Here is an 11,835-nt window from a genome sequence, read left to right as displayed (position 1 = left end):
TTTCCTTTTTCTCCTTTTCTCTCTGATGTCTAAATATGCGCCTATTTCATTTTAAGTGCAAAAAGTGTAACGTAGTTGCAAAAGTGTAACTACGAATAACCTCTTGTTGATCTTGATGCCTGAGGATCTTTGTTAATTTGGCTGTGACAAAAAAGAGTTTATTGCCAGATATAGAACACAAATCAAAAGCAATTCTGTATTTAGAAAATACGAAAATCTACATAAAAACGTATGTAATTAATTAATAATCTTTATCGATTATTGGAAAGTATTATATATTTACTTACATCTTATCCATGTGATATGTCCACATGTCATTTTGCATATTGATTTTATTGAATTAATTTTTTTTATTAGATGCCATCCGTAACGTTAAAAGATGTGGATCAAGCAAAATTTGTCAAGGCCTTTGCAGCCTTTCTGAAAAAGTGAGTAAGAAATATGAATAGAATAATTAGAATGTAACCTATAAATAGAATGACAAGTAGAATATTTAAAATGTAATCTAATCTCTTATAATTATATTTAACATAAGTTTAACATAAGTTTTATTATTTAAAATTATTTGTTTTTTTTATTTATATTTCTTTTTTTCTTTATAATAGTAAAAATTCTTCATTTTACATATTGAAGTTTTTCTGGTAATAAACATATAAGACAGAGCTCCAAGATGTCATTGCAATTCGAACTACATTGTACTTCATAAAATTTTAGAACTGGTAAGATGCGAGTGCCAGAATGGGTGGATATTGTGAAGACAGCCAAATTCAAAGAGCTGGCACCCTATGATCCTGACTGGTACTATATTAGATGTGCAGCCTTGGTGCGTCATATTTATATTCGTAGTCCCGTTGGAGTTGGTGCAGTCACAAAGATCTTTGGTGGACGCAAACGTAATGGCACTCATCCCAGCCACTTCTGTCGATCAGCAGGCAGTGTCGCAAGAAAAGCACTTCAGAGCCTGGAGCAGTTGAAACTTATCGAAAAGGCACCCCTTGGTGGACGTAAACTGACCAGTCAGGGACGCAGGGACTTGGATCGTATTGCTGCACAAGTTAAAGCTAAGAGCAAAAAGCAACTTAAGCTTCAAGACGCAATTGTAATTTAATACCCTTCTTCTATAATAAAATAAAAAACATAAAATCTCAATTCTCTTCATTAGATATACCCTGCATATAATTTTGTTTTGATAAAATTTATTGAATAATCTCCAAGAATATTAATGAAAATTAAAAATTTGTCAGATGCCTTATCTGCATAAAAATAAAATTGCAGGAAAATCGGATTTAGGAAAAAACTGTACAAATATAAAATGCGTACTTATTTAAAATAAAATAATGTAATCATTCACATATATTTGCATTCACACATGAGAAAAATTTCATTTTGATAATTTCATGCAATGGAACGTATTAAATGTTTATTATTATTACAAATTACAAATTGATGTAAAGTATTACAGGACAATGATCGCTGCCGTAAACATCCTTCCTTATAATATTGTCGCACACTTTATTTTTAATCCGTTCTGATATTAAGAAATAATCTAGTCGCCTGTATATAAAAAATTTTAATCAATGATGTAAGATTTGTATAACATAGTTTTTACACATATATATCATAATTAGATGAAAGTAAAAATGCTAATAAAAATAACTTACCATCCAATGTTCTTACTACGTGCATTGGCAAAATATGACCAAAATGTATATGCACCCTCTATTTCAGGATACAATGATCTAAATGTATCTATAAATCCGGCAGCTAAGAAATCGGTCATATCATTCCGTTCTTCTTTAGTAAATCCGGCATTTTTAGTGTTTGTTTTGGGATTTTTTAAATCTGGAAATCAATGATAATAAATTAACGTTTCTATTGTTTCATTCACATACTAATCTAATATTGATACTTTATATTTAAAAAATTATATTACTAATATTAATAACATTACGCAATAATAAAGAGATTCACTTATCGTTTCAATATTGATACTATACCAATTTCTTGATGAGCTACATTCATGTCACCACATATAATAACAGGTTTCTTTTGATCTAATTCTTCAATATGTTTTTTGAATAATTTATTCCATTCCAATCGTTTTGGTAATGTCACCAACTTCTGTCCAGCATTTGGCACATCTGTTACATTATATTCTATTAGTCAATATCAAACATTATTTTTGATGAAATTACAAATATTTCGGAAGAGATAAAATTATTTAATTTTAAAAAATTATATTAAAATGTTTACACATATAGTATATTGAATTGTACATGTATTTTGATTTTTGTAAATATAATTGGAGTTTATTTTAAGAGAATTAAGTAATTTTCTCTTACAAACGTTGATCACGAAAAATTCTGGGAACTCCACTGTGATTATTCTACCCTCGGTATCAAAGGTAGAATCATTTAAACCATATTTCACAGAAATCGGTTTTTCCTTGCTGAACAAAGCAACTCCACAATAACCTGGTTTCTTACCTATTGAAGCATACTTATTAATTATATGATTTGTGTGTGTGTGTGTGTGTGTGTTTGTGTGCGTGTGCGTGCGTATTCAGTGTGTTTCTTAAAATTTCTTAAAATATATCTTACTGTCAAGGAAATAGTGATGATATCCTGGCAATTTGACTTCGTCTGGCATTTTACCCTTGTCACATTTTGTTTCTTGCAAAGCAATTATATCTGCATCTTCTTTGGTAATATAGTCGAGTCCATGTTTCTGATTAAGTATAAATAGAAGAATCATTATAAGTATGATACATTAAGAAAATGTACCCGTTGACATAATGTACCTTGATTACAGCCCTGATCCCAGAGACATTCCATGTACAGATCTTCAGATTATGCTTCTTTCCTTCCTGATTTGACTTTGTACATCCAAAATCTATTTCATCCAAGTTTGTATCTGTCTTATTTTGCATTTGTTTGGGTTCATTTTTCGCCTTCTTTGAGGTAGATGAATCATCACTTTTATCAGTGCTTTTTGATGCCTTTGAATCAATTTTTGTCCTCTTTGGAGTAGGTTCATCATTTGTATCGTTTATACGCTTTTTATTTGAAGTTCCATTTTCATTTAATTTTTGTGTTTTCTTACCAGGTTTAGCTTTGGAAGAATCAGCCTAATTTTAAGGGAAACTGATAAATAGTCTAGTAATTTTTTTTTATTAGTATAAAAAGTTATGGAAATAAGTATAATTATCTGATAGTTAAATAGAAAATTTTTTGTAAATAATATAATAATTACATTATGATTTACATACAAAAGGATACCTTAATGAGTATATAATTAAAGAATTGATAATTAAAGGAAAAATATTAAATATATTTGCTTATTTAGTACATAAATTAATCTTGCATACATATATTTTCCATACCTTTGCTTTTGAACTTTGTTTTCGTGGCATGCTGAAACTTTGTTGTTTGTGAAGAGAGAATACTGCGCAAGATATAAACAGTATTAATGTCTAATGGTTAGCGAGTTGTATCAATGCTTCTAAATAATCTTTCAACTTAATAACACCGATATTGCAAGTGGAAGATACTGAAAATGTATTTTCAATTATTTGTAATAATGTTAAAAACGCCGGTACAATTTGTCTTTGTATGATTGAAAGTTTAACTTTCGAAGTTCTCAATCTCGTCGACGAATATAATAAACATAAAATTGCTACTGCGTCACAGCTAACATTACAGTTATTAAAGAGATTTCATTATCTGCCCTTAATCGATAAATACATAGCCTAGTTGTGGCGTCTAACGGTTCAATCGACTCTTCCGAATCTCGGCCCAGCTTACAACCTCCACTTACAACCTCAGTGATCGCGTCGATCGCGATCAAAAGGACGGTGCCAACTTTCTAATTTATGATACCTTTTTTTACAGACCTGAATAATATCCGTATGCGTAACCGGAAGGGACACAATGACGCGACACAGCCTATACAACTTCAAATTTAGTGCCATTCGGCATTATGTTGGTGTACAGGGGTCCAAACCCAAACCATCCAACCTTTCCTTCCTTGGAAAACAATTTTCAGCGCCACTGTATGTATTTTGTTGACTACTTTTTGATTCGGAAGATGAAAAGAAATATTATATTATGTATATAGGTAATATCGTTTTTTTTATTAGTATTCGTATTTCTTTTTGTGTATAAGCACATTGTTAAAAAAAGTGCGAATATATATAATGCAAAACATTATTTTTTTGTTATCTAATATAATATTTTTTCTATATTTTATTTTATATTTAGATTTTTAAAATTAATTATTTAATAAAATGATTAATTTGCCTGTATGATTTAGACGAGTGTCAAGATGTTAATTCTGCAAATATTATTTTGCTGCATCAGTGCTATATGAGAATCTCATATGTATTACTATCCTACAATTTCTTATCTAACAGATAAATTCAAATACTGAAGATAGTATTTCTACAGTTGAGCAGATTGAACGATAGAAGTACTTACAACTTTTTTTATAATAGCATATATTTCCACAGAAATTGAGATATTGTCGAATTGCTTTTTCAAAAAAGATCATTCAAATAATTATTTTAGAATTATTGCAGTAGTATAACGTATGATTATCTAATATATTAATTTTTGTTTTATACACACACACACACACACACACACACACGCAGGATGTTTTCTCTACTTGTTTATTTAAAATATCTTCGTTATTTTTGATGATACGAAAAAATATAAGATCAAATTTGTTTTGAGACTTCAAGGTCACCTCTACTTTTTTAAATGGAATGTATGATTTTTTTTACACAATGTGCTTCTTCTAATTATTTTTAAATTATTTTAATTGATCAAGTATATATATATATATATATATATATATATATATATATATATATATGTATTCATACACATATATATTTCATTTGCTATAATACAGCTATGAAAAATGTCTAATTCATTTTAACTCAATCTCACTAGCAATATCTTCATGAAAAGCAAAACAATCTAAATTAATTTACAGAAGAGTAAGATGAAATTTAATAAAATTAGGCATTCTCAAAGTATCAGTAAATTCGCTCTAGCCATAGTAATGCCAATATGTTTGAATATGATGCAGAATCATTACATAAGAATATTTCCGGGCTCGATTTATAATATTTTCAGTTTCAATAGTTTATTGTATATAAATCAGGTATATATATAAAATAAACTTATAAAGATTGTATGCACTTAAATTACGCGGCATTACTGTCGGTCAGAAACGCCAGATTCTTCATTCATGACAACGACGGTCTTGGGTATTCTCGAAGAGAGACTTTGGCGTTGATCGCAAGGCAATCACAACGATGGAACCGTGACACAAAATAGGATGCACGTTGCTTAAAAAGGAATGTATCTTAACGTGAATTAAACATCCTAGAATCCTCGATATCATTCTATGATATCAGGCCATTAACGATATCGAGAAGCTATCATTAAAAACGCAAGATAATACCAATGATACTGCAAAATCGAATCATTTGCAAAGATCGAATCCAGAGAACGTTTCTAGAACGATCGTGATCTAGAATAATCAAGATTTTCAAGGTTCCTGATATATTTACTGTAACTATATTTAATTAAATTATAACGGCTCACGTGAGAAAAATGTACATAATTAAATCTAAAATATAAATCATATGGTACAAATTGCGCAAATTTCTATTGTCGCCACTAAAATTTACATGACCGAATGTTTTGATCCTCGAGATCCGTTTTATCGTTATTCTGAGACTGCTTTTTCTCGAATTATGAATAAGATCTGTCGATTGTTCATATAATTATTATAAAACAAAGCACTTGTACAGGCACGTTCAGTGTAAGTACTAATATCAATAGCCTCGTGTAACAAACACTTCAACGTTGTATGTACGTCCGCAATTATGTAGTAGAAAAGTTTTCAAGGCTAATTAACAGTCAGAAAAATCGACACAATATACAGTGTGGAGTATATACATATGTACGCACATTTCGTATACAATCTATAAACACAATCCTCTTTTTTTCTCTCTTTCACACGTAATACGAGGCACATGCTGTGATATAATCTAGATCTGTCCATTTTATCTAATGTGATCCGAATCTTCATTTCTCGGGTTCGTCGGGATGCTCTGTCTTAATATGATGGGCAAATGTGTACTGCGTCGTGAAGCGTTTCTTACAATATGGGCACTGATATGGCATCACGGGATGTGCAGATCTCAAATGCGCCACGGCTAATTCCCTCAACACGAACGGTGATTGGCATACACCGCATCGATACCTAAAAATAAATGCGCCGCATAGAGAATTAGACTTTCCAAAATAAGACAGAAAATTTTTCAAAGCTCAAAATATATCATGTTACCCGTTACTAGTTTTAATGAGAGTCCGTTTAAGAGGCGGAGGTGTACCCTGCTCGTTAATTTCAACCTTTGGCTCGATAGGAGATATATATTCCAGGGTTTCCGGACGCAATTTTGGCATCGGTTCGTCGTCTGCTTCGACTTTAATTTCGTGTGTCTGCGTCTAGAACGTAATGTAGTCACACAATATAGTCACTGGACATGTAGTTGAAGTCGTGCGATATATCATTTGTTACGTACTGTACTGCCGCGCATGTACTCGGCGTGCATTTTCATGTGAGCGTTTCGTGACTGCGAGCTTGCGAAAGTCGCGTCACATTTGGAGCACTTGTGTGTCTTATTGCCAACATGAAGCGACGTTTTTAGCCGAGACTTCTTTTCAGCGATTTTCTTTTCAAGTTGTGCTGTATCCCTGCATATATGAGCGAGCAGCGATACTTCTTTGAAAAAGATTTTATTACACTTTGCACAGTGATAGGTTTTAGCCACTGTATGTGTTTTTTGCTGCGCCTTATCCACTAATGATTTGTTGTAAACAGCGGATGTGTACAGTGAGGCATTATCGAGCGTTTGACGTTTATGACTAGCCTATTAATCAAGAGATAATCCGTGTTTAAAGAAATGCAATGAACGGATAACGATATGTAACAACAATATTGCCGGAAAATTTACCTCGTGCTTCAATAACTGCGATTGTTCCTTAAATGATTTTTTACATATGTTACACGTGTAACTCTTATGAGACTCTGAGTGTGTCTGAAGATGCGTTAACATTGTCGTGTGATCGCTGAACCATTGTGAACAAATGCCGCATCTCGCCACGTTTTTATTTCCACCAGAAATGCGTTTCGTTACAGATTCGTTATCTACTGGGATATCGTTCTTCTCCATTATCTATGAATAAAAAGGATAATTTAAATCAGGAATTAAAGAGAAATATTCTGATTCAATGTTCAGTTCGTATATTTTTCCTGTCGAAGCAGCGCTTTGCTATTTTGCAATCCTACATTTCATTTGCATTTATAATTAATATTATATAATTAATACAGGGTGGGCCATCTATTGGTACGTTTTTGAATTTCGTCGTATGGCAACACCGAACGAGCTACAGACCCGAAATTTTGACAGTTTATTAGTCATACCGTCCGCGGCACGAAACAACATGTTTTCTCTTGAAGAGCGTTTTGAAATTTTAAAAACTTATTTTCAAAGTCAGTGCTGTGTCGCCGAAACTGTACGAATTTTGAAAAGAAATATGGGTCGTGATAGAGCACCCACCGAAGGAGCTATACGCAAATTGGTGAGGAAAGTTCGTGAGAAAGGGATGTTAGTGGATGACATTATATTACGACTGTTTTGAGTGAAATTGGCGCCGAGGTAGTCCAAAATGTCATTAATAATTGGGGTGACCGAATGGCATACTGTAAGGCCAGTAGAGGGAGCCACATGAACGAAATCGTTTTTCATTCTTGACGCGGATACTTTTAGCTTCACAACAAAAAAAAAATTAATAAAAAATATCAATGTATGCTCATTTGATCGCATTTTTAAAAACGTACCAATAGATGGCCCACCCTGTATTATGTTTTGTTTGTTATGTATGTAGATATGTATGTATTTGTAGGATTTTATAAAATTAGGGAATAATATTAAATATATAACTTTATTGTAACTATATTGTAAAAGGCATTTAAATGGAAAAATATTATTTCACTGTGACAACAAGTATGCAGAAATAAATACAAATATTTCCAAGATGATAAATACGAATCCAAATCACTTTGTTGTGAACCAAGTAAACGATAATTCATAATCAGAGGAAAAGATTTCAAACCTCGGAATAAGATTTCTTGATACTGCGAGATTTAGCTTCCCTCGCTTCCCTTGCTTCCCTCTCAGCATTTAAGGCTTCCTCTTGCTCGACTGCTGATAAGACTGGTGACATCATTGGTTGTTCATTATGTTCGGCTATTCTATGCCCAGCTAAGCGTATGAAAAGTCCGAATGACCGGCCGCAAATGTCGCATTTATGCTTCTTCGGTTCATGAGTGCGCATGTGATTCGATAATGCGCTCTGCTGGGTACAAATCTGCAATAATAGACAATACAACAATCAATAGAGGATGCGAAGAATTTCCACATAAAAACGTAAATGCGACTTCATACCTTCCCGCAAGTGGGACACTTGAGAGATCTTTCACAGCACTGTTCATCTCGTTTAATTTCTCTAATTCGTTCTGGTATCTTTGTAACCATAAATTCTGAAGATGGTAACTTCTGAGACATCGCCGAGTTTGTTTGATGCAACTGAACATGTTTTTGATAAGATTCTACTGTAGGGAAGAATCTAAAAACAAACATATATGTTAAAAAAATTTAGAAAAAAACAATTTACAAGACGAATATGTTTCTTGATGTCGCAAATTACCTATTGCATAATGAACACCGTGTATTGCTTCCATCAGTCAATTCAGCTAAATGATCGCGCAGTCTGTGTTGCTTCAGCATTTCCCATCTTACGAACTGCCGGTCACACTGATCACAGTCGTTTAAGTTTTCCGTGAAATCCATCTTGACTTTCAAATGGCTATTAGCTTCGTGTTTGGCTAAGATTTCGACAGATTCGAAGGATTCGGAGCACTTTCTACAAGTATATACACGCGGGCAGTGTAATTGCATATGCGTCATTAAACTGTCCTTTGTTCTGGAAATTACAAATTTTTGTCAAATGAATACACAGATCTCGAAAATGTTGCGGGAATATGCGGCGAGTACTCACTTGTAATAACTATTGCAGGGTGCACACCACCATTCGGAAGTTAACTTCGTTCCGGGTTGTAGTTTCTGGTGATTATTCATTGTCAAATTACCAGTCAACACTTGTTCCAGAATACTGGTTCGTTTTTCTTCTTTCTTGGTTTGACAGTTCGATTTAGGAGCTTTTGCTCCTTCTATATCAGCTATAAGAACAGATTCCACTTTTGTCTGTATATCCATATCAAATATGTTTGATAATTTACGCTTCTTATTTAGCGGTTCACAAGTGGCGGTTTCGGCATTGAAAATTGGATCTGTATTCATCTCTTTGATCTCTACTTCGCAAGGTAATTCAGACAAAGTTTCCATGCAGGTATTCTGAAAATGATCCTGATTGACTTGATTAATCGGCGTCGTTGGGTCATCAAAGGGCATGACGATTGATAAAGGAACCAACGGCGGTGGAGCTCTAGACTTTTCCTTGCAGAGTTGAACCTGGCATTTGGAAATGGCAACGATTAGAAAGCAATTCTCTTTATATTTACTATATTGCTATTCTTTTAAGAGACATAATCGACAAGTATCATTCTATCTTTATTATTCATCGAATGCCAAGGATGGAACGACATTCGTTAATTGTATCTTCTAAAAGAAGAAGTCATTGATAAGAAATTTGCGATTACGTTTCTTAAGATAGATTATTTATTCAACAAACCTGACACGGATCCGACGAGTTCATCATCGCGTCGAGAAATATCTGAGCAGACTCCATCTGTTCGCATTTGAGCAACATAGCATGCATACTCCTGTAAACATTTATGCAAAACTCTCTGAACTGATACACATCGTCCAGTCTAGCTGCACAAAACTGACAGATCTGCTTCGGCAATGGATCGCTCTTGTACACAAGTACAGGCAGGCAAGCACGCAGCTTCTGCACCACCCTACGTTGCAGACCTTCGTCGCCAAAGATCGGCAGCATCTCGTTCCTCTCCTCCGAGCATAGCCGACAGACCTTGTCCCACATGACCCTGTCTGCGGCCATCGCTGGATAGAGATTCGCGTCCATCGTGGGAAGGAAATGCGTTCTCGACCTGTCTCGCTTGCCCGTAGTCAAGACCCAAGATACTGTGATCCGCGAATTAGGTTAGCCGACGAACCGCACCATGCGCGACGCTGGCACGGTCGGGACGCGTTGGCGCAGGCATACCCTGCCGACAGTGCCGACGTTCGCGCGGATGATTCGATAATACTGGGAATTCGGGGAAGATACGAGGAAACGCGCACCTGTTCCGGAGGAATCAACTTCGCTTTCACTTTCCTCTTCACTTCGCGCGCAGAGAACTCTCAGTCTTCGATGAACGCACGAAGTTGCGAACCGGTTCCCCGTTTGCTCGCCGTTCACCGATATCCCTCGGACATTCCGCCCCAGAGGTAGGCAAAGTTCTGCAAACTGCAAAGTCGTTGTAGCGCTCTCGAGGCCGTTTGCATCAGTGCTCGCCATGCGCCATGCGGAGGCCAAGTCGCCAACTCTACAACTCTTCAGCAACTCTTCTCAAATCTTCTCCGCTACTTCCACCCGTTTCCCTCCTTATTCTTCTTTCTCTCTCTTTCTTCTCTCGTCACCGCTTAGGCTTCAATTACTCCGAATCTACTCGAATCAGTCGAATCGAAGAATAGAGCCGCGCGGAGCGAGGCCTGGTCTTGCCTGGCCTGGCAGGACGCAGGACCACGCGGCGGAGCTGGGAGGAGTGAGTGAGAAAGCACAGCCAGACTCGGCTAAATGGGACGCTTCGATCTTACAACGGCCGTTTTGGGCTCGTGACGTCAACCGTGATGATCGAGACGAGGCAAAATCCTCGTACGATTTCCTCGAATTAGCCTCTGTAACCCAAGAATGCGACCTTCATCTGTCTTCTTCCGGAATTGTGACACTTCCGGATTCGTATTTATTTACCTTCCTCACAGACTCTTAAGATTTCGTTTCGTCATTAAAATTTTCTCAGGGCTGTGTTCAGATTCCTATCCAAGTGCCATTCAGGCATCACTTTATCCTTGTTGTTCATCGAGTGTGAATTGAACAAGGATAAAGTGATACCTGAGGAGCACTTGGATGAGACTTTGAATGCATCCCAGTGTATGGAATTTGTCTGGGAAATTTAAAGATCTTTTAGCTTCGATTTTTTTATTAAAGTCTATTCTTTTCTGAAGCTGAACTTCTTACATGGTTCATCCTTTTTCTTCACATGTTGGAGAAAAAAAAAAGGAAAGATAAATAGTACAAAAGAGTTCAGCTAAAAGGAATAGACTTCAGTATGGTGAGATTTTAAAAGCAGTTGTTAAAATTCGAAATCATGATTAGGGCTTCAAAGGATAGAAAAGGATACTATATACTTTTACACTCCCAGAAAATGAGAATGGATTAAAATGGATTGAAATTTTTTTCTATCCGAATGCGTTTATTTTAAATAGCGAATACTTTTTTTGGATTTAATTGGATTGAAAAACTGCATTCCCTATTCAAAATTTTGAATTGAACACTATTCACAGAAAAAGCTAATATTATTTTTAGATTGAAAAGCATAGAGATATGCTCCATGCAATTCCTATAAATGAATAAAAATGCATTCAGGATTAAAATTAGTTCAATAGAATCAATATTTCTGAAAATCTGAATCCATTTCAATTCATTTCAATCCATTCTCGTTTGCTGGGCT

The 11,835-nt window shown here is 35.0% G+C and overlaps 3 protein-coding genes across 6 annotated transcripts; 1 reads left to right on the top strand and 2 right to left on the bottom strand.

Moving 5' to 3' along the window:
• The first annotated feature begins 76 nt into the window (after positions 1-76).
• On the top strand, positions 77-1,149 carry LOC105147151 (Ribosomal protein S19a). The gene is made up of 3 exons (XM_011057975.2): positions 77-229; positions 358-428; positions 715-1,149. Exons 2-3 carry the CDS (start codon positions 358-360, stop codon positions 1,106-1,108), a joined length of 465 nt encoding a protein of 154 aa, XP_011056277.1. The 5' UTR covers positions 77-229; the 3' UTR covers positions 1,109-1,149.
• A 171-nt stretch (positions 1,150-1,320) lies between these two features.
• Positions 1,321-4,063, bottom strand: Rrp1 (Recombination repair protein 1). 4 transcript variants are annotated; one of them, XM_011057978.2, is made up of 9 exons: positions 3,893-4,063; positions 3,383-3,444; positions 3,103-3,127; positions 2,801-3,019; positions 2,601-2,727; positions 2,343-2,486; positions 1,998-2,141; positions 1,662-1,842; positions 1,321-1,554 (listed from the first exon to the last, which is right to left on the bottom strand). In XM_011057978.2, the coding sequence occupies exons 1-9, from the start codon at positions 3,968-3,970 to the stop codon at positions 1,437-1,439; spliced, it is 1,098 nt and encodes a 365-aa protein (XP_011056280.1). In that variant the 5' UTR covers positions 3,971-4,063; the 3' UTR covers positions 1,321-1,436. The 4 variants fall into 4 exon arrangements, with proteins under 4 accessions (XP_011056280.1, XP_087272681.1, XP_011056282.1 ...); XM_087416555.1 differs by having other exon boundaries at positions 2,801-3,127; positions 3,893-4,052; XM_011057980.2 differs by having other exon boundaries at positions 2,801-3,127; positions 3,879-4,004.
• A 566-nt stretch (positions 4,064-4,629) lies between these two features.
• Positions 4,630-11,714, bottom strand: LOC105147154 (uncharacterized). Its single transcript, XM_011057981.2, has 9 exons — positions 9,834-11,714; positions 9,141-9,613; positions 8,790-9,065; positions 8,528-8,708; positions 8,196-8,450; positions 7,034-7,255; positions 6,602-6,949; positions 6,364-6,524; positions 4,630-6,279 (listed from the first exon to the last, which is right to left on the bottom strand). The coding sequence occupies exons 1-9, from the start codon at positions 10,185-10,187 to the stop codon at positions 6,102-6,104; spliced, it is 2,448 nt and encodes an 815-aa protein (XP_011056283.1). The 5' UTR covers positions 10,188-11,714; the 3' UTR covers positions 4,630-6,101.
• Positions 11,715-11,835: the final 121 nt, after the last annotated feature.

Source organism: Acromyrmex echinatior, chromosome 2 (genome assembly GCF_024713525.1).
Source record: "Acromyrmex echinatior isolate Ae372 chromosome 2, ASM2471352v2, whole genome shotgun sequence".
Classification (NCBI taxonomy): Eukaryota; Metazoa; Arthropoda; class Insecta; order Hymenoptera; family Formicidae; genus Acromyrmex; species Acromyrmex echinatior.
The sequence above is the reverse complement of the archived record's forward strand: the minus strand, read 5'-3'. Positions and strand labels throughout refer to the sequence as shown.

Excerpts from the sequence above, each read along its gene's own strand:
- LOC105147151 (XM_011057975.2), top strand. The coding sequence starts at position 358 with ATGCCATCCGTAACGTTAAAAGATGTGGATCAAGCAAAATTTGTCAAG. Across the intron at positions 429-714 it reads TTTGCAGCCTTTCTGAAAAA|AACTGGTAAGATGCGAGTGC; the intron begins GTGAGTAAGAAA and ends ATAAAATTTTAG.
- LOC105147154 (XM_011057981.2), bottom strand. The coding sequence starts at position 10,187 with ATGGACGCGAATCTCTATCCAGCGATGGCCGCAGACAGGGTCATGTGG. Across the intron at positions 9,614-9,833 it reads ACTCGTCGGATCCGTGTCAG|GTTCAACTCTGCAAGGAAAA; the intron begins GTTTGTTGAATA and ends TCCAAATGCCAG. Across the intron at positions 8,709-8,789 it reads CGGTGTTCATTATGCAATAG|ATTCTTCCCTACAGTAGAAT; the intron begins GTAATTTGCGAC and ends GTTTGTTTTTAG.
- Rrp1 (XM_011057978.2), bottom strand. The coding sequence starts at position 3,970 with ATGGCACTAAATTTGAAGTTGTATAGGCTGTGTCGCGTCATTGTGTCC. Across the intron at positions 2,487-2,600 it reads TCATCACTATTTCCTTGACA|GTAAGAAACCAGGTTATTGT; the intron begins GTAAGATATATT and ends ATGCTTCAATAG. Across the intron at positions 2,142-2,342 it reads ATTTTTCGTGATCAACGTTT|ATGTGCCAAATGCTGGACAG; the intron begins GTAAGAGAAAAT and ends ATAATGTAACAG.